The sequence below is a fragment of the Mya arenaria genome, chromosome 2, assembly GCF_026914265.1.
Source record: "Mya arenaria isolate MELC-2E11 chromosome 2, ASM2691426v1".
NCBI lineage: Eukaryota > Metazoa > Mollusca > Bivalvia > Myida > Myidae > Mya > Mya arenaria.
In genome coordinates this window covers 35,261,364-35,286,227 of record NC_069123.1, presented here as the reverse complement: position 1 = coordinate 35,286,227, position 24,864 = coordinate 35,261,364, and the positions used below count along the sequence as shown (strand labels likewise).

Sequence of the window (24,864 nt, the reverse complement as noted above, 5' to 3'; positions counted from 1 at the left end):
CCATGCAGCAAGAGCTCGACCAGGACGGTCACCAGCAGGAAGAGCTAGATCAGAACGGTCACCTGCAGGAAAAGCTTAATCAGAATGATCACCAGCCGGAAGAGCTAGATCAGGACGGTCACCAGCAGGAAGAGCTCGATCAGACCTATCAGGACGACTACTATTAGGTAGAGCTAGATCAGAACGTAAACCAGTAAGTAGAGATAGAAAAGAACGATAATCAGGTAGTGATAGATCAGAACGATACCATGCAGCAAGAGCTCGACCAGGACGGTCACCAGCAGGAAGAGCTAGATCAGAACGGTCACCAGCAGGAAGAGCTTTATCAGAACGGTCACCAGCAGGAAGAGCTAGATCAGAACGGTCACCAGCATGAAGAGCTAGATCAGGACGGTCACCAGCAGAAAGAGCTAGATCAGGACGGTCACCAGCAGGAAGAGCTAGATCAGGACGGTCACCAGCAGAAAGAGCTAGATCAGGACGTTCACCAGCAGGAAGAGCTAGATCAGAACGATCACCAGCAGGAAGAGCTAGATCAGAACGGTCACCAGCAGGAAGAGCTAGATCCGAACGGTCACCAGCAGGAAGAGCTAGATCAGGACGGTCACCAGCAGGAAGAGCTAGATCAGGACGGTCACCAGCAGGAAGAGCTAGATCAGAACGGTCACAGCAGGAAGAGCTAGATCAGAACGGTCACCAGCAGGAAGAGCTAGATCAGAACGGTTACCAGCAGGAAGAGCTCGATCAGACCTATCAGGACGTTTACTATGAGGTAGAGCTAGATCAGAACGGAAACCAGTAAGAAGAGATAAAAAAGAACGATAATTAGGAAGTGATAAATCAGAACGATACCATGCAGCAAGAGCTCGATCAGGCCGGTCACCAGCAGGAAGAGCTAGATCAGAACGGTCACCAGCCGGAAGAGCTAGATCAGAACGGTTACCAGCAGGAAGAGCTAGATCAGAACGGTCACAAGTAGTTAGAGCTTGATCAGAACGATCACCAGCAGGAAGAGCTAGATCAGAACGGTTACTAGCAAATATGTTTTTATCGGGACGGTGACTGGTAGGAAGAGCACGATAAGACCTGCGACCGATAGTAAAAGCCGGATCAGAACGGTAACTAGCAGGAAGAGCTTGATCAGAACGGTAAATAGTAGAAAGACCTCGATCAGAATTGTAGCCGGTAGGTAGAGCTAGATGAGAACGGTAACCAGCAGGAAGGGCTTGATCAGAGCGATTACCAGCATAAAGAGTTGAATCAGAACGGTAACTTGCAAGTAAAGCTTGGTCAAACCTGTATCCGGTAGGAAGAGCTCAATCAGATCGGTATCTAGGAGGAAGAGCTCGATCAGAACGATAACCAGTACAACTGGTTCAACTGTATGTAAAACTAGTTCAGACTTATAACCAGTAGGAAAAGCTTGATCAGAACGGTTTCTGGCAGGAAGAGCTCAATGAGACCAATAACCGGTAGGTAGAGCTAGATCAGAACGGTAACCGGCACGAAGAGCGGGATCAGGACGGTAACCGGTAGGCAGAGCTCGGTCAGACCTCTAGCCAGCAGAAAGAGCTTGATCAGACCTGAAACTGGTAGGTAGAGCTCGATGAGAACGTTTACCGGCATAAAGAGCTGGATCAGGACGGTAACCGGTAGGCAGAGCTCGGTCAGACCTCTAGTCAGCAGAAAGAGCTTGATATGACCTTTAACTGGGAGGTAGAGCTAGATCAGAACAGTTACCGGCACGAAGAGCTGGATCAGAACGGTAGCCGGTAGGCAGACTCGATCAGACATCTAGTCAGCAGAAAGACTTCGTCAGACCTCTAGCTAGCAGGAAGAGCCTGATTAGACCTGTAACCAACTTCAAGAGCTCCTTTAGACCTGTAGCCAGCAGGGAGAACTTAACCAGACCTGAAAGCAGCAGAAAAAGCTCGAGCAGACACGTCGCCGGTAGGTAGAGCTCGATCAGAACGGTTATCAGCAAAAAGAGGTCGATCAGAACGGATACCGCCAGGAAGAGCTTGATCAGAACGGTGACCGGCAGGGAGAACTCAATCAAACATGTAACCGGTATGTAGAGCTCGATCAGAACGGTAACCGATACGAAGAGCTCGATCAAAATTGTAACCGGTAGGAAGAGCTCGATCAGAACAGTAACAAGTAAACAGAGCTAGATGAAAAACGGAAATCAGTCGTTAGTGATAGATCAGAACGGTAACCAGCAGGAGCTCGATCAGAACGGTAACCAGCCGAAAGAGCTAGATCAGAACGGTATCTAGTAGGTAGAGCTAAATCAGAACGGATACCAGTAGGTAGAGCTAGATCAGAACGGTATCTAGTAGGTAGAGCACGATCAGAACGGATACCAGTAGGTAGAGATAGATAAGAACGGAAACCAGTAGAAAGAGCTCGATCAGAACGTTAACCAGTAGTTAAAGCTAGCTCAGGGCGGTTACCAGTAGGTATAGCTAGATCAGAACAGTCAGCAGCAGGTAGATCTAGATCAGGGAATAACCGGCAGGAAGAGATCGATGATACATATATCCGGTAGGTAGAGCTCGATCAGAACGGTTACCGGTAGGTAAAGCTCGATCAGAAGGGTAACTTGTAGGTAGCGCTCGATCAGACTTTTAACCAGTATGAAGACCTCGATTTCACTTGTAACGATCAGAACGATAACCAGCAGGAAGAAAACGATCAGTTCGTAGGGTCCCGGCTTCCAAAGAAACTCTCTTCTTTGTTATATGTAAAATTTCTCCAGTTCACCACTTTATTTTTAATTTTCAGAAAATATTTCAGCTTAAATATTATTTTCCAATAAATTAAGAACACTTTGTCTGTTGATTTAACACCAGAAGATCATATCAAGAAAGTTTCGTTCTCTGCTATCATCACTTCTTTACATTCACTATTTATAACGTTCATGTGTCACAGTCACGTTTACCTGACAGTTGGATATCTTAAGTCTTAAACGTTTGTTTTGTATAAACATATTAACGGCATATTAACAACACACGTTTCACATGATTGCTAAATCATAATATATCTATCTCGAAAAAAAACTTCATGGTCAATTTAGGCAAAGAGTACATATGTTTGCAAGTTTAGATAGAGCTTCATCAGAATGGCAACCGATAGGAAGAGCTAGATTAGACATGTAGCCGGAAGGTAGACCTCGATCAGACATGTTACCTATAGGAAGAGCTCGATCAGACCTGTAACCGGCTGGAAGAGCTAAATCAGAACGGTGACAATCAGGAAGAGTTAGATCAGAACGGTAACCAGCAGGAAGAGCTAGATCAGACATGTCACCTATAGGAAGAGCTCGATCAGACCTGTAACCGGCTTGAAGAGCTAAATCAGAACGGTGACCATCAGGAAGAGCTAGATCAGAACGGTAACCAGCAGGAAGAGCTAGATCAGATATGTAACCGGAAGGTAGAGCAAATTCAAAATGGTGACTAACAGGGAGAACTAGATCAGACCTGTAACCGGCTGGAAGAGCTAGATCAGAACGGTGACCATCAGAAAGAGCCAGATCAGAACGGTAACCAGCAGAAAGAGCTAGATCAGACATGGAGCCGAAAGGAAGAGCTAGATATAAATGGTAACTAGCAGGAAGAGCTCGATCAGAACTGTAATCGGTAGGTAAAGCTCGACAAAAACGTTAACCGGTAAGTAGTGCTAGATTAGAACGGTGACCGGTATGATGAACTTGATCAGAACTGTAACCGGTTACGGTAAGTAAGACTTTCAATTTAAGTTGTGACACTCAAAATACAATAAACGGAAATTGATAATACGATAGTATGTCTTACGATCATTTATAAGATGACCCCCGTATACAATACACGTATCATATGATTGCTTAATCATGATAAATCTATCTCGAAACAACGCTTTATGGTCAATTAAGGCAAAGAGTACATATGTTTGCATGTAAAACTTTCAATTATTTGTGACACTCAAAATACAATAAACGGAAATTTATATTACGTTAGTATGTCTTACGATCATTTATAAGATGACCCCCGTATACAATGTAAGTCACATACGATCGTTAATAACATGACCCCCGTATAAAATATAAGTCAACGGCACCGATATACATTATGGATGATAATTATAAACATAGTCAATTAAAATTGTTTTAACTCTTTTGTTGAACTTGAATTTAAAGGAAGCCACTGTTGTCTGATTTGACGTCTTCCAGCACCAAACACGGATTGACATACAAGGCAGTGCCAATACCGGCCTTTCAAACTGTCGCGGGCATTTTTTACAATCCTATGGTGAAGCCAGAAGGACCGTTACATCAACACTTAAAACCTAGAATAAAACGAAAGCGGACGGTATTTGATCCCGCACTCACCCCTTGCCTTAATGAGGAGTTCCAGAGCTGGCCTAGGTAGACAACCCGGCAGGACCTTACTGACCCATTTTTCCATGGGACAACACTAACTTGCGATGAAAAGCGAGAATCCAAACAGCCAGCAGAAAAACCTGCAAAAAAGAATCCTTTTGAACCGCATGATGCTATGGCCTCCATTGAAAGTAATATTGTCGCAGCCATGGAGGCGCAAACCGCAGCATTTATGTCCGGGTTTAGTAGGATATGTAAAGCTTAAGATGAAAACACCAACGATTTTTTGCCGAATCGAGCGTAAGGTCAGCCATCTAGATCAGATGATGACGGAATCCAGACTTAGCCTTGAGGAAGATAGTAGAAGACCAATGAAGAGAGTGGTCTTTAAAAAACAAAGGCTGCAGGAGAATCGCTTGTTTATTGTGTGGGGGCACTGTTGTACACGGACATTTCGTCAGTTAATGGAATAGTTCTTCTGTTTAATGATGTTTAACACTTAAACATGCGTTAAGATCTTAAACGTTGAAGTACAGCTTCCTGCGATATGTTCCTTATCGCTGTAGCGACGTTTTATCCATATTTCTTGCATTTATTGATCATAAGTTTTTTTCTGTTCTAGCACAATGTCGGCCATTTTGTTATACCGCGCACCTTCCGCTGTTGTAATGCCAAGAACACTCATATACAAGTACACAATTGATGTAGGAGACAGCAAAAAGGGATCGCTCCAAATCGATCCATAGCAATGTACAGTTAGTGTTTTGTGAGGAAAAGTGATTTGCACCTGTGGGAAGTATTTGTTAACAAAACTCACAAGTTCAAATACTAAGGTTAGCAAAAGTTACAATGTCAATAGCCATAATGAGTGTTTTATACCTGTGGAACGAATTTGCTAGCAAAATACGAAAAATCAAATACAAAGGTTTGCAAAAGTTGCAATGTCAATAGCTTGAAGGAGTGTTTTGCATCTGTATGAAGAATTTGTTAACAAAAAGCAAAAGTTCAAATACTTAGGTGTGCAAAAGTTGCAATGACAATAGCTGTAATGAGTGAGTTGCACCTGTGGGAAGTATTTGTAACCAAAAAGCGAAAGTTTAAATACTAAGATTTGCAAAAGTTGCAATGTCAATAGCCGTAAAAAGTGATTTGCACCTGTGGGAAGTATTAACAAAGAAAAAGCAAAAGTTCAAATACTAAGCTTTGCAAAAGTTGTATAGTAGAATAAATTGCTATAAACAGTATTAATAAAAAAGAAAAGATGCAACAATGGCAAAAAAAGGAAACGAGTGTAGAAATTAACCTTTGTGTAACAAATGCATATGTAAACTTGAATAATTATGATATGTTAGAGTACATGCGATTATATTATAAAGAACAACTTTTATTTATATATGAAGTACGTGGTCTATCGCAGCACTGGTAGCAGTAATCACACTTGACTGCCATCACCTGGAAATCTTCAGTGCTGTCCACATCCAATAAGAAGTCTGGATCTGTACTGTTCTTTTGGAAGGAACTGTGAAAGAGAAATGTACTACTCTTTAGGAATACCAAATTTCGGAGGAAATAGACAAGCACATGTTTAACAACATGTACTTTTGATGAGAATGAAAATTGATTCAATAATGAATAACTTCCAAGTGCAGAAACAAATAATGTGAGTAATGCATGATGTTCATAAAAGAAATCTTCATTTCTGTTTTCATATGTCTTTACTTAAAAGTGTGCGTTATGCTTAAAAGTTCTGTTAGACAATAGATGGATACATTTTATCGTTTGTGAAACTTAAAGACATAGTGTTATTAGAAACAACATGTATTTCTTATCGCTGACCAACCTGGTCAGCCTTATTCGAGTCCTTACTGCTGATCAACCTGTTTTAGAACTATGCTGACCAGGAACTTAGACGATGTCTAGTTCGGAAATAAAATGAATTTCATCCACTAATTTTCATTATTTCTCGAAATAACTTTCTTTTTAGAGAAGATATCATCATGATCTCTCAAGACATTGTTGAATAGGTAGTCTTGGGCATTTTTACATAAAAACGAAGTACATATACTTATGTCGTCAGACCTTTTCTTAATAATGTGAATGCTTTTTGATCCAAAATCTTTTTTTGTAAACTTGTTTAATTCCTTACTTACCCAAAACATGTCGCCCAGAATAAATGTTTCAATCTCCATAAAGATCCTTCCTCAAAGGTAAATAAAACATGTATTTTTAAACGTTTTAGTTTTTGACATTCCCCATCCACATCACTGCCGGCCCTTAATTCGGAAATAAAATATGTTTAAAAGTCAAAGTTTGCTGACAAACTAGTGTCTATTTATACCATTCAGACGATTGCGCTTGTTGTCAGTGCGAACGACATTGGCCGTAGATCAGCAGCTGCAATTGTTGAGGGGAAATATGGAGAGCCAGGAGGAAAGCCACTTGTCAGACCTGATGAACGTTCAGTACTCACATGCCGTCAGTTTACAACAAATAGACGAAACAACGCAATAACTCAATCCGTAAAGGAAAGCTTTAATTTCATACCCGTCTGTGTTTCAGATTCTTTAATCAGAATGTGAAGTAGCTTCTGAGAAATGCGTCAAAACGTGCTCTTGTTTATAAACAAACGCGCAAACTTACATCGACGTCTCGCAATGCGGGTATGATGCATATTCAATCAAATATTCATTTAAAAATTATTTGTTACAAAATTCATGAGTTATGAGTGGATTTGACTTCTCGAAAACTGGTTTTCACTTTGATTTCCATTTTTTTTTTGAAAATCTCTTATTTCTTCATTTTTCGACCAATTTCAATAAAATTTAAACATGAATCCTTTATGCGGCATTTTGTTTAGTATTTAGTGGATTCCTGTTTTACCCCGCACCGCATGTGTATAATTGCTTTGCGCATGCTCAAAAATTGAAAGGAGTTATTGACCTCCGGGCCTTTGTTTATATACGCCTCGAAATCGACATATTACATTATTTCGTAACACTTTTTGCCAATTAGGTAAAAGATAAACATTTTCACAAAAGATAAATCTAAATCAATATAACAGTTATCTAAATAGTATCATTCTCTAATTTTAAATTTTCAACAACGCTTTTCTGTGCATACACTTACAATCGAAAGGCTAAAATCAAATATTTCAAATATTTCCGTCTCCAGTACGATCTCATAAACCAATCACTAAAAACAGCCTAATAAGGTGACAAATCCATATAAATTGTTTATGTTTATATTCCAAAACTTAACAGCTATGTTCAGAGCCTTTCTATTCATCAGTGGCGTTCGTTTTCATAATGGCTGTCATTAATGTCTTAAGACGTTCTTTTTGTGGCGGTCACATGACTGCCACTCAATATATCATTTTTGTTGGCACAGCAAACGTTTTTGGTGGCTCATCATTTCTTTTCATGGCAGTAGCGTTCCGTCAACCTACGGTTGCAGTGCGAGTGTAAAAGCGCCACGATGTTCTTTGGCAGTCAGTCTGAGTCAGTCTGAGTCAAGCATTTGTTTGGAGCAGAACCACGTAACGTTTGAAACTCAAAGGTAATAAAGCTGAGTTTAAACTGAAATTGTAACGCCAGTAATATTATAATACAGTTTGATATATAGAGGATATTATGATTGGGCGCTTTTCTGGTGACCTGTATCACGTCGAGTTCGGTCTGTTAACACGTATCCGTCGAGACCACAGGTAAGCATATAACTTAAAGGTGGCCTTGTATAAATTAAACATTATTCGTATTTTAACAAACGTTCAACTTTGATAAAATTGATATAGGCCTATAGCATTTACAGAACACGTGTGTATTAAAGATTAAAGATTAGAATGACATATAACTATATTGAGCAAGTACGGTGACTTGTGTGTGTTATCTCCCTTAGATTTCCATACCAGAACAATATTAAAATCGCGTTATTCTGCATGAAATAACATCGCGACATTCATAGTTAATATAACAAAAATATTTTATTATAATTAAATAATATAATACGATATTTACAGAACGTGCGCACCAGCGAAGGACGTAGTTTGTAGTGACCTTTAATATACTAATTAAAATGCATATTATTACTGTATGAACAGTTGTTCTCAGTTAAGGTGTTGTTTCAATTAATATAATAACACTGAAAAACTCTTTTCAATACGTGGTTGGAATAAGTACTGACTATATGTGTATGCTTATGTATTTTGACCCTGCGGTCAAGGATAACCTGTGGAAGTGCAAGCACTTATTTTTAACGGGGTCCTTTGTTTTTGCTGAAGGGACAGCAAGCGGAAAGGACAGTGGTGGGATACAAGGAAGTCCGGGTGCGATACCCTAGCTCTTTTTCGAAGGGACCCCTTGGTTCTTTCACTTTCCTGGATTAAACCAGTACGGAGTACACCACTTGTCACTTTAAATGCCGAGCGCCTGGCAAGGGAGCCACGTGTACATACTTTTATCGTCTTTCGGTATGATGCGGCCATGGATCGAAGCCACGACCTCCCGCTCCGTAGGCGGACGCCTAAACCACTAGGCCACGGAGACGGTATATAATTGTCTGGTTAATATCAGAGTTGAGTCGGTCACATGAGAGCCAACTTGAGCTTGTTAGCAGGGCTCACGCGAAGTTGAAACTGAATATTGTGTTATAGCTGGTGTCCACATACATTTGTGTCAAGTACATTTTATCAGCGTGAGACTAGGGTAAGCCCCATACAATTATTTCTAAACGTCACTTAACAAGTCATTTATTTTGGTCACAGTAAGTGCCAATTTTTCGATTAATCCAGAGCGGGTCCTGATTTTTTTCAATGATTATCACAATTTCTGAAAGTGTATCCAGTTATAATTTTACCCCAATGTACACATTATTTTCACAATATCACCCGACTAGGGTTAGGGTAAGAGGTTTTTAACATGTATTTAACTGTAAGTAAAGTAGATAAAAACGTGGCAAGGGTTCGACAGTTCTTAAAATAGTATATTTAAGTTAAGCGAGAAGAGAAAAACGTAGAGCAAACAATAGCATAACTATTGGCAAACATTAGAAACAGTTCTCATTGAGTCAATATTTGTTTATCATACGAGTCGTCTGTGACATTAAGAATTTAAAGACAAATCTCATTTTGTTCCAAGAAGGTAATGAGACGACTGCGTCTTTTCAAATCACTGAATTTCACGTTTGAATCTCTATGAGTTATTTTGTCCAGATGTTTTTTATTTGTTAATGAACGATTGTTGTCAAGAGATTGATAATGAAATTTAAGTGAGGTCTCAAGATATGTGACGCAGTAATGACCATGACTGGACAAGGATCTATATAAAACAATAACCTTCAAGACATCCACTGATTGCTTTGCCATATATTCATAGGTTACCCTTATAAGTACACATCTATAATGAATATTAAAGATGACCGTGCAGTGCAGTAGTTAAATCTTTCAGGAAAGCACTGGCTGCGATGATGACCACGGTGATCTTTTCGGACGTTTGTAGGTACTCTGTCAATAAATGGAAAAGGCAAAGGGAATGAATCTGTTCCATTGTTTTACAAGATTCATGACACGCGTAGAAAACGACGCTGCTGCGGCAATACAAGAAGCTAGGATAGATGAAGGTCATCATGTTTAAAAAACGTATTTCCTAGAATAATCAACCAATTAAATATGTTTGTAGAAAAGTAATACAAATTGTTGTAATGGTTGAAATGCAAAGTTAGGAAACTCTAAGTCTAACTGTATTTTGTTAGAAAAGAACAGTGTCTGACCTTTTGGTTATAGTACATTTGTTTCACATCATTCCAGATGATCAGAAGGATGTTGTGCTTTTCTTTTTTACGAGGTTATTCTGCGCCCTATCATAAATGTATCGGTTATCAACACCGCGAACTTAAAGAAAAAAATTATATTTCATTTAAAGACATAAGTTTTAATAGGACAATATGTTATGTATATTGATGACGTTTCTTATCGTATTAGCTAGTTTCATATTAGTAACTTATAAATCACTGTGCACGTTTATTGATAGTGTAAACTTAATTGAATGAAACCCGGTATAAGCATTGGCTGTTTTGTCTTCGAGTAGTAGGAAAGTAAGGCAGGGTATTTAAGTCAACATATTAACCAAGATTCTTCGGCTTGCTATCAAATCCACATTTACGTTGCAATCTTATGAACGTATCTAAATAAAGTTGTCTTTAATTGCTCTTTTTAAAAACGCATAACACCATATGTTACCCTGGCGAATTAGTCATGTCCAAAACTCGATCTGACGATACCTAATTTCGATTTGCAGTACTCTAGTTAGTAGGCCTCTTTTAAGAACACCTTTATGTTTAACCACTTTTATGTCTTATTGAACCAATTTAATAGCCGCTCTATAACAATCAAGTGAAATGTTGTTTATGACTCGGCACAAGTGTCCACCATCTTGTAAGGTATGCGATGCGTGTAAATTGGCTTAATCTTAACTATTGACAGTAGACTTAAAATATTGTCAGTTGTAGAGTAACCGCTACGAAATCTGGATTATGCTTCGTCTATTATACTGTTACGTTCAGCCTTAATTGTAAGTCTGTTGTTCAACATATTTCACTAAGGCTATTTCCAACTGAGATTGCTCTTAAGTAATTCGGTCGGTAGTAAAACCTTTTTTTAACAAAGAAATAATAATGCTCTCACAACACGACGTTGTATAACAATACTTGAAAAAATCTTCCCTCAGTTTAGACCGATGGGACCCCCGGGTCGATTCCTGCTCTCGGCGAACCATTTTTCTCAATTCTATAACTTAATTATTTTTTCTTCTCCATATTATGATTTGTGACCAAATATGAAGAGAGATAATACTGTTCTTGTTCGTTAGACTTTTTCAGTCAAAGCATCTGATCTTTGTGACAAAAAACTGCACAAGATCTTAAAAAGTCTATGCCAATAATTGATTTAATATATAATTCATATTTGTACTGGAGGAAATTTCGTACTACTAAAAATGGATAATGCATAAACAAGATTTAGCAGTAACATTTATTCGTATTTATTCATTTAATAGTTTTCGGATAAAGTTCGATTGTACGTGAGGCTTTTAACCTTCACTTCGTTGAATAAGATATGCAATGAAACAAAAAATATAATAGCACACAAATGCATGTTTACTATCCAAAATAAATAGTGGATGAAGGAAAATATTTGAAATTGCTTTTAAGAAACACATTATAACTTCAAAGTATTCCACGAGTGCTATTTATTGGAAGTTGGAACTCTCAAATTGATTGACACTAAAATGTATTACATATAAAAGCAACATTTACACACTTAAAATAGATATTTTTATTTTTTTATTTTACAACTGTTACAGTGATTGGTGATTGTGTTCAAAATATAGCAATATTACAGAAAACCTTTTCAGCACCGATCGAGACACCCGTTTAAAATTTTGCACAATCACCTGCAGTATTGTCACGTGGTAGTACTGCGATACAGTAGTAATGTCAGTTACGCATGCGCGGACTACTGTTTTAACCAAATCGCGTTAATAAATCAATTTAAAGTGAAACAATATTTCAACATTTACTTAAGACACTAAAAACATCTCGCAACCTTTCTGTTACTTGGTTGAACTTTTGTTCAGCAATTTACAATACGTGAATTCGAGCTAGGAAAAAATCAATCTTAAAACATAAAAATCTATGAGGGAGTCCTTTTATACAGACGTATAATTTATGTACACAAAGTTTGGACACAACACAATACAACATAATCCGAATACATTCTGGTTAAATATTTAAAGTGAAAGTTTAAAGATCAATATAAAATATAAAAAATCATACATATCAAACAGTATTTTAAGTCTAAATAAACTTCATACAGAGATGACATATTTGAGTCAAGGTCAATAGGATAATTACAAACACGGACAAAAAACGCCCTATATTTTAAACATTGTTTAGGAACTAATCATGTCTTGTTAATTATAACTCTTTAAAAGAGCTCTGTTGAAAATAAAGAAAACAACAGTAACAACACTGTATGAAGATTACAGTTTGAAATGAAAATGTTATTTCCAAATTTAAACTAGCTGTGTATAAAGAGACCAGTAAAGCAATTTGTTTTGAATTAGATACTATGACAACTTGTACATACCAGTTCGAAAAAATGATCGTATGGTAGGATTCAATATCCAGGAGTCAAAACCGCCACGCGTTTTAAACTTCATAACAAGAACAGAATGTCTAATATAGTTAATATAGTTCGAAGAAAATGAAGATGATTCAAAGTCATTTGTCCATTATACTGAAAGTGCACTATTGATTTACGTGTGCTTGAGTTCAGTACCAGACGCGGCTGGAGTTCAGTTCTAGAAACGGGTGGTGAAGCCTTTGATACATCTTTCTGTACTTATCACGTTCTTCTTATATTGTTTGCAGCATGTCTTCAGGCATTTCCTTGAATATTTTTTGTATTTACAACATCTTTTAGCCGCACAAGTTACTGTGTCCCTTCTTGTCCATAGGCAAACTGTTCTGTACTGACCTTTCGCCCTTCGATGTAATACTGTAACACGAATACATTACTTTGAGATTATTGATTACGTGATATGGCGGGCAGTTGCCTTATTAGACAAAAAGTTAGAAAATATTTTACTTATTAATTCATTCGACCAAAAGGTATTTCGGAAATAACACTTGATAGTGACTGATAATGTGTTCGACGGAAAATTGTGAAGTTCAAGGACATTCCGAGAAAAGGCATGGAAAGAGTCGAAATGGGTGTGGTAAGCTAAGGTAGAGGTCAAGATTACCAATGGATATCTGCCCGAAGATAACGCAAGAGAAAAAAAATAAACGCAACTGAAAGCATTGAGAGTGACTTGACTTGAGCACACGCTCACGTATTAAACAACAAAGATTCAAAATTGATATTATTTTTATCCTTATATATGCCTCAATGATTCCATTCAGCCTATTGGTCAGCTAAATATACAGGCCAATCAAAACACTTAGTTTCTGATTTGAAATTTAAGTTCAACCTTAGTTGAATACGGCCCCTGGTAATGTGTAATGAAGTTTTTCAGTTAAGGTCATGTAGATTTATTGAACAAAATGTCTTAATATTAGAATCTATATACTCAAATATATTATAAGCAAAAAGCTCAAGTATTAACTTAATAGTTAAACCCCCCAGTCCAACGGCACTAGAGCCCGGTTCCTGAAACGATCAGCATGAATTGAGGTTTGAACATTGTAAAGAAGTGTTATTTCAGATCGTTTGTGACGTAAGCCGATAGCTTAGCTTATATAATCACTTCCACTAGAACAAGTACTGGTGTCCATTTCGAGATGCCGTGAGAAAGTTCCCATATTGAACATAGTACCCACAATCCTTTGGATGAGATATCAACAGCTATACTATAATATTACTCTCAGCTTATTCTATCTGAAAACCATAATAGTCGAACTAGACTGTGTTTCAGTGTAATGCAAAGTTATCCAACTCAACGATTAGATATTTACTTTCGTCTATGAAGTTTCTCTCTTGTCCTTGTTTATCCGCACACTCTATGGCCTCCAGTACCGTCATCTCACGACCCTCACAGAAAGCCCAGACGGAAGACGGAATCTCAAATGTCAACGGCTTTTCTTTGTAGCATTCGCTGGTGTCATTTTTCTTCATGTTTTTAAACATAAGAAATAAGCATTTGAAAGGAAAGCATTATTATTTTTAATTCGACGATATTTGCTATCAACTCATGTTTCCTAACACTGATATTGAATAGTCTGAAATTCTAAATATCCTAAATGTAATTACATTAGTATACGACAGTGTGTGACGTTTGCCTTGTAAACGAACCTTTCTTTCAAAAAATGTGACAGTATCATGATGTCTTTAACCTAAAATGATAGTTCCCGGTAGTTCACACTTATATCATTCTTATTTTACTCTTTGATTCCGAAGTTGCAGAAAATAATACACTTAAAGTATAAAAGACCTTGATTTAGTGGGGAGCAAATCCACGCCGGAAGGTGTCAAGAGCCCCCCGACCCAACCCTCAGAAAAATTGAGACCATAACCACTCGCCCACAAGGACTCAAAGTAAACGGATTGATATTTTAATATTTGTTGAACACATTGGTAGCATCACGGGAAAATATTAACCAACCAATCACGATACAGCCTTTTGTTGAATCGCGTTCAATATCGTGGACAATGTTTAAGCATCAATATTTGTTGAAGGGTTCCAGCCGTCAGTATCTTTTAATAAGTAGTTATTTTAACACTCATTATTTTTTGCCACACTTATTGTCGTAATAAATATAGTGTGAAAAGTTAATTTTACGAACCATGAAATAATATGGTTTTCTATCAAGTTGTCGCCCTGCGTACTTACATTCTTTATCAGACAGACACTTCCTTCAACCGGCTTTTCGACTTGGAAGTCCTTGAAATAACGAATTGGTAGACAAACATGAGATAAGTGGCAAATATTTGACTTTCTAAAGAACGTCAACAATTGTGTTTAAGGATTCAAAGAAAAAAATCTGCATCTAGATATTCTTCATCAAAATATTAATTTCAAATTAATGATACAACTTGAAACGATATGGTAGAAAATCAACTCTTTCTTTATTAAAAAAACTTACCACGTCGGAAAATATTTCAGCTTGTGTAACAAGATTTCCGTTTTCGTCTTTGATGTCAATATCGGTCTCTTCGTCAGTCTCTTCTGCAGCTTTAGCAGTCAAACCGTCAGTGCCCTTACAATGCAATTCAATACAATACAAACCCATACAAAACAAAACAAAACAAAACAAAACAATACAATACAATACAATACAAAACAAGTAAGCATGACAACATGAGAGTAGTTGTCAATAAAACGATTTGTCTATAATTACTTCCTATTTCTATTTTGTAATTGTATTACTGCGTTTAGGTTGCGGACAAGAAAACGATGCTGTTTTGAATACTATTACGTCATATACATAACAATCATAGTTCTTTTAACGACGGAAAAGTGGTATATACTTATTTTACTTTAACAGATTGAAAACTGTACAATTGCCTTACAGGATAACAACATTAAGTATCAAACAAGTCAAACTTGGACACCACAGGGACACGCCCGGAAAGCAAGGATTTAGAATGGACACTGTTTCAAAGCGCAAGGCTATGACTTAACAGACACAAACCGAACAAACAACAGAGGCAGACCACACATGCATCCAAATAACTAAAGCACCAGCCCTAACCACACAACCTAAAATCGTCCAAGTTTACTTTTTATTTCAATCAATTTCACCATTTCAGACAAGATAGTGTTGAGGGAGTCCCCCGAGAAAAACCAACAACAACAACAACAAAAAATACCAACAAACAAACACCCCTGCCAACACTATATCCAAATAAATTTCGATTTTGAAGGAGAGGTGCATGACAAAAGGTTACGTCTCTAAGTTACCCCCTCTAATGTCAAATCCTAGATTCGCCCTTGATGTTGCTTATCTTGTCGTTAATGTAACATCGTTACAAGTAAAAAGTTGCATGGTCAATATTAGTGATTCACTTTTATTGAAAGTTTGTGATTCGCCATACGAATTTAACTGAAGTCGCAACTCATTTACGTCATAGTTCTGAAAGCATTTCTTCCACAGTCATAGTCATTGCAACGGTAATATTTGTTGCAACAGACGAGAGTTCAAGAAATATAGTCTTTAGAGGAATGATTCTTACAGAGTGGCAGTTTTGTTTGAACGGATCGATTTGGACCTCCCTTATATCTCTATGAATATTAGAATACACGTAAATATTTTAGTACTATCATTTCGCATTGTCATATTACCTGTATGGGCTAAAGTATTTTATCTCTCAAAACATGATTGTCCAGTTCATCATTTAATTCACTCTGAGTTGTTATTTCTACTGAATAGTGACCAGTTTCACCATTCAATATATACAAATGCGTACTAGTTTTGGCTTTTTTTAAAATATTTTTAAGAAAACTAACATTTCCTTGTTCTGTCAGGTTTTTGATTTTCCTAACCCTTTAACCTTTAAGTCAAATGTACAGCTAGATATCTTTTATTCCTCCAAGTTGAAGAGCAAAGAAATAATCAAAATAAGTTATGAATTTGTGCAATTTTGTTTATATCAAGACACACACCAACGTAATCTCATAGTAAGTATCCTGACAGGCTTCTGAGAAGAGCGATATTATATTATTTAATCATCTGATGTCCGACTGCTTTTATGTTCATTCAAGCCTTCAAGGTTCAATGTTCTGAACTATGATAAGTTCTAGTTATTTTAAAAGACATTATTGAAGTATTTTCTTACTTGAGCGGTGGCTTGGCAAAATGCAGTGGCAACCAGGAAAAGAAATATATAACCCTTCATTTTCGTTGTCCTTGGCCTGAAACAGTAAATGCAATGCAAATAAACAGTTATTTCTAATATTGAACAAAGCATTCTCAAGGCTATTTTCATTGTGAAACAAAATTCGTTAATTCCTTCTTTATTACTTTTTCAAGATCCCTTAATACATTGCTAAAAAGAAACGTACAGTACAGTAAATTGGCATGCCAATCTTAAAATCTACACAGGATATATTATTCGTGCGCAACAGACAGACATTTCCGGTGAACTTTGAAGTGCTGGAAAATAACATATTATCATTATTAGTATCATTATTTTTATAATTATTATTATTAGTAGTAGTAGTAGTAGAAGTAGTAGTAGTATTAGTAGTAGTAGTAGTAGTAGTAGTAGTAGTAGTAGTAGTAGTAGTAGTAGTAGTAGTAGTAGTAGTAGTAGTAGTAGTAGTAGTAGTAGTAGTAGTAGTAGTAGTAGTAGTAGTAGTAGTAGTAGTAGTAGTAGTAGTAGTAGTAGTAGTAGTAGTAGTAGTAGTAGTAGTAGTAGTAGTAGTAGTAGTAGTAGTAGTAGTAGTAGTAGTAGTAGTAGTAGTAGTAGTAGTAGTAGTAGTAGTAGTAGTAGTAGTAGTAGTAGTAGTAGTAGTAGTAGTAGTAGTAGTAGTAGTAGTAGTAGTAGTAGTAGTAGTAGTAGTAGTAGTAGTAGTAGTAGTAGTAGTAGTAGTAGTAGTAGTAGTAGTAGTAGTAGTAGTAGTAGTAGTAGTAGTAGTAGTAGTAGTAGTAGTAGTAGTAGTAGTAGTAGTAGTAGTAGTAGTAGTAGTAGTAGTAGTAGTAGTAGTAGTAGTAGTAGTAGTAGTAGTAGTAGTAGTAGTAGTAGTAGTAGTAGTAGTAGTAGCAGTAGTAGCAGTAGTAGCAGTAGTAGCAGTAGTAGCAGTAGTAGCAGTAGTAGTAGTAGGTAGTAGTAGTAGAAGTAGTAGTAGTAGTAGTAGTAGTAGTAGTAGTAGTAGTAGTAGTAGTAGTAGTAGTAGTAGTATCATTATCATTATCATTATTATTATTATAATTATTATTATTATTATTATTATTATTTTTATTATAATATTATTATTATTATTATTATTATTATTATTATTATTATTATTATTATTATTATTATTAAAAAGTGAAAAGCTTCTGGTGCCCACTCCCTGCAATATATTGCAATATCACACCGAAACAAACAAGTATTCTCTTTATACTTGCGCACACAACGCACAATATATTTAAAACCAGAACAAGACATATAACAAAACTTACGTTGTTCCGTCTAGCCTTTAAACACTTCAAAATCACCTTGCAATTTTATGCAGCAATTCCATCTTAAATAGATGGTCTCAGACACCCAAGATAGGCAACAACCAATCACGACCAAGAAGAAAGCTTTTGAGAATATTTTTATGGACCGTTTTTTTCATAGTTGAGATGCTTGATTTGAACAAAGATCCTCAATATGGCGTACGCGAATGATATAAAAATGTGTATTGTAATGCGTATATCTTAAAGGGACTAGAAACCAGATGACCATTGCAAGAAAAGAAGAAAATAGTCAAAGACTTACATAAAATTGATATCGTTGTGTACAACGCATTGAATCTAAGTTACTGATGTATGACATCGCTTACAATACATGAATCTCTCGCAGTTTTTTCGTACTTTTCCAATTTTAAAATTTATTGGGTTTGTCTAACACATAAATCCCAGTAAATTTTAAAATAGCATCAGAATTTATCTGTACTTATCACATGACTTTCACATGCTAATAATACACACTATAAACTGGGAAACCAGTATGCGCTATTTTTAAACGCGTAAACTCAGCTGTGACAGCGACGAAATATTCATTTCATCATGTAAAATGATGTATTATCGGTCTCATACTAACTCGTCTTGATAACTCTAGGTTTGTTTTGAGGAAATAATGTATTTGCCGATTTTCAAACCATCTGGTGTGTAGTCCCTTTACTATCACAGGAATTTAATTAAAAAAATACTTTAAACACATCAAAACTGCGTTTCAAGCTAAAATCACACGTATAATATTTCCGTACTGCCTTGTGCTTGTTTTTCAATTAAATTATTGCGATGTCGATGTCACAGCTTTTTTTGTTAAGATATTACGTACAGACTACATTAAAATGTCCAATAACTGGCATTGTTAAGAGAAGAGTCTTTAAAAACATTGAAAATATTTGTGCAGATAAACTTCCCACGTAGGCGTTTTTGAAAAAAAAGTATACAAAACTGTTCGGAACGAACTGACACTAAAATATTTCGTCGTTACGTGCTACAATAGCTAGCATAATAATGATGATTATCAAATAATAACTCTATTGGATATCACAAATCCTCGGAGATCATCCATGATTGGCATTTTTTTCTTTTGTTTAGTTTCAAGGGACATTTAGTCTAGATTTCAAGTCCAGGGGCCGTATTCACAAAGCATATAATTTTCTTTTTTTAGAACAGTTTCATGATTTCACCTTTATATTTTTTCTTTCTCCTTTTTTTCTTCACCTTTGTTAAGGATGCAAACTGTCCTTGAAGATTTCTTGAGCTTCTTGCTTCTTCAAGAAGCAATTAACTTCAATACAACCTTCAATATTCACTACAGGTAGCTAAATAATCTAGTTGAGTTTGTGTGAAGACATTTTATTTTTCTGTTCAATGGCGGTTGTGAGATAAAATGTACTTGGGAGAAAAAGGCAATGATTTAAGTTGTAAAATGAAATGTTAAGTATTTCTTTTATTTTCACTAAAATGTCAAGATCTGAAAAAGGTCCTTATCTAGTAAAGCGAAATCTAAGAATAGATTAGTTAAGGGAGATGAAATGTTTTATTCCTGAGGCGAAGTCTATGTTTGTGTATACGGTTGAGGTCATGCAGGTCAAAAGTACGTCAATGTTGTTGGGTTTTTATACTGGGTCTCGAATATTAAGTTTATATAGAAGTGAATGAAATCTAGCGTATCCTGTTCTCTTCATCGTCGGAAGCGCACGCCCAAACCAAATGGGTTTCTCGTGGGCATGATATTTTCTTAATATACAATAAAGTTGATATTTTAACTAATATCTCATGGATGGTTTTCAGGAAGTAGGAAACAATGACCTATGTCGCATTAGCCAAGAACGATAAGGCATTGGGCACGATTATTGATATATTTTCTGGTTTTGAAATGCAAGTCATTGGAAACTAACACAGCCACGTTAACGGTCACATTTTCGTTATTTAAACATTATTTTCTTTCGGAAAAAATGTCCTTAACCCAGTTTTAAAGTAACACAGAGTTGAGAAAACAATTTGTAATGTTGTTGCCCACATTACTGAAACGGGGTCCTGTAAATATAAAACAAACAATTGAGGTTGGTTGCACCCAAACCGATTGAATCACTCCTACCCCGCCCCTCTTGGTGATTTCCTACTAAGTTTTCTCTGATCGTGCCAAGGAGGTTAAGGCCCAATATTTTCTCATAACGATATGTTTATCTTAATTATGCGATTGTTATCTTGCGACATTATATGTTGTGTTTAGATCCTAGTACCTTTAAATATTACCTTCGTTTAATTGTATGCTTCTGGATTGGTCCTCGTAGTTTTTATTATTTCAGTAAGATTGACATTAACATGACTTTACCATACACTTAATAAATTATGTAGGAAACAACGTTTCGTTATAATTGTGTTTTGGAAATTCATTACCGTTTGAACCGTTCGTTCGTAACGGTGACGAATTTTAAAACAAAACACTACGGTTTTGTAGTAGTAATTAAGATCACCAAAAATACCCTGTTTCCCTTTTGCTTATAAAGCACACGATTCTTTCGCGCTCATTTACCAAAATGCTTTTCATTCACGGGGTTATACGGAATTTTGTTCTTTTTCGGCGTTCGACATTAGATGAAAACAAACTGAACAGAACACAGAGATTCCCAATTTCCTCGTACCATCATGTTCATATTCATATATAACCATATTCATGCAAATTAGTCTGTTGATATTCTGAAATATTGTGCACATTGGGTTAACATTTTGAAACTTTGTACACTTGCAGAAAAAAAACTCAGGACCCTTTCAAAATGGCTGCCAAAATTCAGGAAGGCCGACATTACCATAATTATGTAAATTAATTATGTAAATATATAGTCTGGTGTTTCCCGAAAAAATGCCTTGTTTAGTGATATTTAATGGTTATTAAGATATTGAAAGTGAACTATTTGAGAATTCATACAGATACTCCTCGAATCAAGATTATGAGCTGCCCTGGTAATCATAACATCCTTTAAAATAATTAATATACAAGTTTTAACGTAACTTTGGCTCTGAATGTGCTAAATTGTCTACATGTGGTCTAATAGACATTGAACATGCTTATTGACAGCTGCACATGAGCTTGTTTGGCTTTGCATGGGCTTTATGATAGCCAATATCTGTACAACTGAGCACTGAGTAGGCTAATGAGCGGTTTGTTTTGCACTGGAAAGGGCCAAAATGATGTAATCCTTAAGCATTAATCAGAGCTGCATGCATGTTTCTTTGGCTATGAAAAAGCGCTTGTTATTAATAATAATTTGCCTAGAGTGTTACCACAATAGGGATACAGAGGGCTGCTAGGGACCCACTCAGTAGACTTATAGATACACAATTTGGCTTTCTAAATACTTGTTTGACCTTGGAAAGATATTGTTTTGGGGTTGTTTGGAATGATAAAACATCAGGTTGGTAAAACACTGAAAAAAAAACTGAAAAGTGATACATCCGGATGGATAGTAATACAGGAAGCTCACACAAATATTTTTATGATCCAGTCAAGCACTGCATACGCTTAAGTAGGGCCATCGTATTGCTACATTGATTTTTGTTTCACAAATGAGATGAAATATAATTAAAAATGTTAAATGATTCTATTAATGATTCTCCGCTTCTGTTTATTTTTTTTCAGATAAAATGAAGAAATATGTAATAGCGCTGTCGATATTGGTCAAACATTCATTTTGACATTCAAATGCGTTTGAGCTTAATTTTGAAATGCTTAAGTGCATCACGAAACAGTTATCCTTATAGGCCTAGTTTAAGCCTTCTATAAGTACCCCCCCCCCCAAATAAAAAAATCCCCCAACCCCCCCCCCCCAAAAAAAAAACACCAAAAACAAACCGTGTATTTGTACACAACCTCTGTTAATTGATCCTAATCTAATTGCCTGATTGTCTTATCGGATCGCCGATCTGAGTATCCTGCTGTGCAGTTTGGGATATTTTAAGATAGAAATGGACCCTTCAAGGCCCTGAGCCAATAAACGAATACACAGGAAATTGGCCCCTACTGTGACACCAGTGCAATTAGCAGGATATGCACAGCAGGGGATTTCATGCCAAATATTCCTTAAACTAGGCCTTTAAAGATATATGTTTTAATGCTACGTAGGCAAATTTGCACCTGAGGTATTTTTTGGATGCGTTCACATGCTAATTCAGAACATTTAATTTATCTAATAAAATGCAAATAGTTTGTTTTGAAAAGAAGATTTGACAATTATGAAGTTTATATAACTAACGTAAAATATAAAAAATCTTAATTTAATAGAAACAGAAATGTCATAATGTCAGAACAAATAAATAAACTGCACGATATATTCACGTTTATTTTATTCTAAACAAAGAATCAATATTGGTTTTAAGTTGAGAAATGTTAATGCATCAGCTGAAAAAGAAGTGCAATAGATTTTATAATTATTTATATTTGAAAGTTAAGAATTCCATGTTTTAGCAAATACGTCTCCAAGTACGACCAAATAGCTAAACTTGAACACAAAACCTTTAAATAAAAAATTGACATGATATTTCAAACATTGCAGTCCTCTGCAGAAACAATCTTCTGAAAATTAAAAAAAGGTTTTAAGGAATAAAACAAAACGTTGTACTAAAGACAAATTCACTTCTTTTCTTGTTTACTGTTAAGCCCTGCTTTTTACACATGACATTTTACATTTTTCTGACCGTTCCAAGGCGGTACCTAACAATTCTTGATAAACATACCTATTTTTTAAAATATATAGTATGTATGAACTGTGCTGTTTGTGGAGTTTTGTGCTGTTCTTCTATGTTTCTTCTATGTGATTTTGTGTTATATGTCTTTGGCGTTTGCCCAGTGCCACTAAACCGGGTTTATGTTTAAACTTTTTGGTACTGAGCTTGTTTCTGTACCTTTTTGCATAAATATTGGGGCAAGTTTGTTCCCAATGGTAATTTTTTCCCCGGTGTCATTTGCGTTCATATGCACGTATTTGCACCTGAGTGTAAATCTTGTTATTTAAACTTTACAATATACTGTCCAGTCAAACATTATCATATTTAAACCGCTTGAAAACAGCACTTTTTGGGCGATCGTCTTAGGTAGGATTGATTTGGATAACACTAAGTTGTGTTCATAATATCATAAAAAACATTACATTGAAAATTAAATGCATATTTAAAAAGAGATTTTAATCAATATCCACTTTCTACAGACCCTTGAGTAAGCAAATGAACAAAACATCTCAGCTTTTGCCTTTTAAGTATTGACCTTGATGTTGATATTGAAGCGGTCAGTTATTTATGTTAACATGAAGAACAGTATGAAATAGATATCTGCCACATATTTATGTTTTTAATCAACACTTAGTCTAGCATAACTTTCCATCAGACAGCCAAATACGCCCATGGACGAGGCCAACCCCGTTGTAAAACGGGTGTTCACACTTCCTGTGGATGATCTGAAACTATTTTCGTGCAAAACATATACGTGTCCCTATATATATTCTACTTTAACATGCGAATCACGATTTGTTTTGAAAACCATGATGTATAACTTATATTTGCTATAGGCGTTTTAAGTGGGATGGGATTTGAATTTCATATTCATCACTTTATTCAAATAATATGATGCACATAATTTGCTTGATAACGTGGGATGCTTATTTGAATTTCAAATTAATCACATCAATCAAATGTTAAGACGCATATAATATGATTGACAACCAGGATGGGAGACTGACGATGGAGTATTCAAGAAATTAACCAGATTATATGCAATGAAAGCGGTAAGATTTTTTTTTATTGTTTTTGTATATTTATTTACACTTAACCCGCTATTTGATATTAGTTACTTGAATCAATGTTCACAGCTTAAAAAATGTATCGTGCAGCATAAATGGTAACAGGATGTGAGACTGACAATGAAGTAACCAGCTTATCTGCAGTAAGCCCGGTAAGGTTTTTTTATTTTATTTTTTTGAATATTCTATTTCACACTTAAACCGCTTTTTTCACATCACTGTGACATTGAAAATAAAATTAATCGTGAATATATGTCTTGCTGCATCATAAGTTTGTTTTGCTAAAATATCTTTTGAGGTAAGTTTTTTTGAAATAACAGGGACAAAAATATGTTTTTCGGTTTTAGCCACACAAAGAACTATTTATATAATCATTAGTGTCTAGTCTTTTGATAACTTAACTACACGGATCTTCTCTTATTTCAAGATAACAAGACGTTATTGTGAAGAGATGAATTTCTTAAAATTGAGAAAGCTGGCATGTTTGGTATGAAAGATACATGGTCGCTCTATTACACAGACAATTAAAAAAATATTTCTCTTGAATCTGTGTACTTTCGAAGTAGTTTTGTGAATAACAAGGCAAACATGGGCAATTTCTTGCTAATGAGTAAAATAACCTTATAGGCGAATGGAAATTGTGACGTAATGACGTCAGCGCTGCGCCGACGTGCGCGTTACGTAGGGTATGGGGAGACGTGAATTTCAACACCAGAACCAACCTCCTATCATTTTTGGTTCCAGAGATATCTTCGAGATTAGCTCCCCCTTATAGATATAGTAAGTTGTCAGATTACGTGTAATATAAACCTTTAAATTAAGTGTTAATAACACAGGCAAAAACATTTCAGCCAATAGATTTTAAACTCTTCGTTCACCTGTTTATCTTCCTGTCCCTTTATAAAGGTGGATCAGTAGATTTGAAAAACATATGCAAAGAAGATTGTCTTCTTTTCAGATCAATCTGTATATTAAGATTTTTATAATATAGCACAACGCTAATTGTTTTTCAAT

General features: G+C 35.9%; 2 protein-coding genes across 2 annotated transcripts; one reads left to right on the top strand and one right to left on the bottom strand.

Moving 5' to 3' along the window:
- The first annotated feature begins 248 nt into the window (after positions 1-248).
- On the top strand, positions 249-683 carry LOC128214544 (sex-determining region Y protein-like). Its single transcript, XM_052921068.1, has one exon. It carries the CDS (start codon positions 249-251, stop codon positions 681-683), a length of 435 nt encoding a protein of 144 aa, XP_052777028.1.
- Positions 684-11,365: 10,682 nt separating this feature from the next.
- LOC128244306 (uncharacterized) lies at positions 11,366-18,095 on the bottom strand. Its single transcript, XM_052962324.1, has 6 exons — positions 18,020-18,095; positions 16,692-16,767; positions 14,999-15,112; positions 14,746-14,796; positions 13,871-14,024; positions 11,366-12,911 (listed from the first exon to the last, which is right to left on the bottom strand). The coding sequence occupies exons 2-6, from the start codon at positions 16,749-16,751 to the stop codon at positions 12,715-12,717; spliced, it is 576 nt and encodes a 191-aa protein (XP_052818284.1). The 5' UTR covers positions 16,752-16,767; positions 18,020-18,095; the 3' UTR covers positions 11,366-12,714.
- Between the last annotated feature and the right edge of the window lie 6,769 nt (positions 18,096-24,864).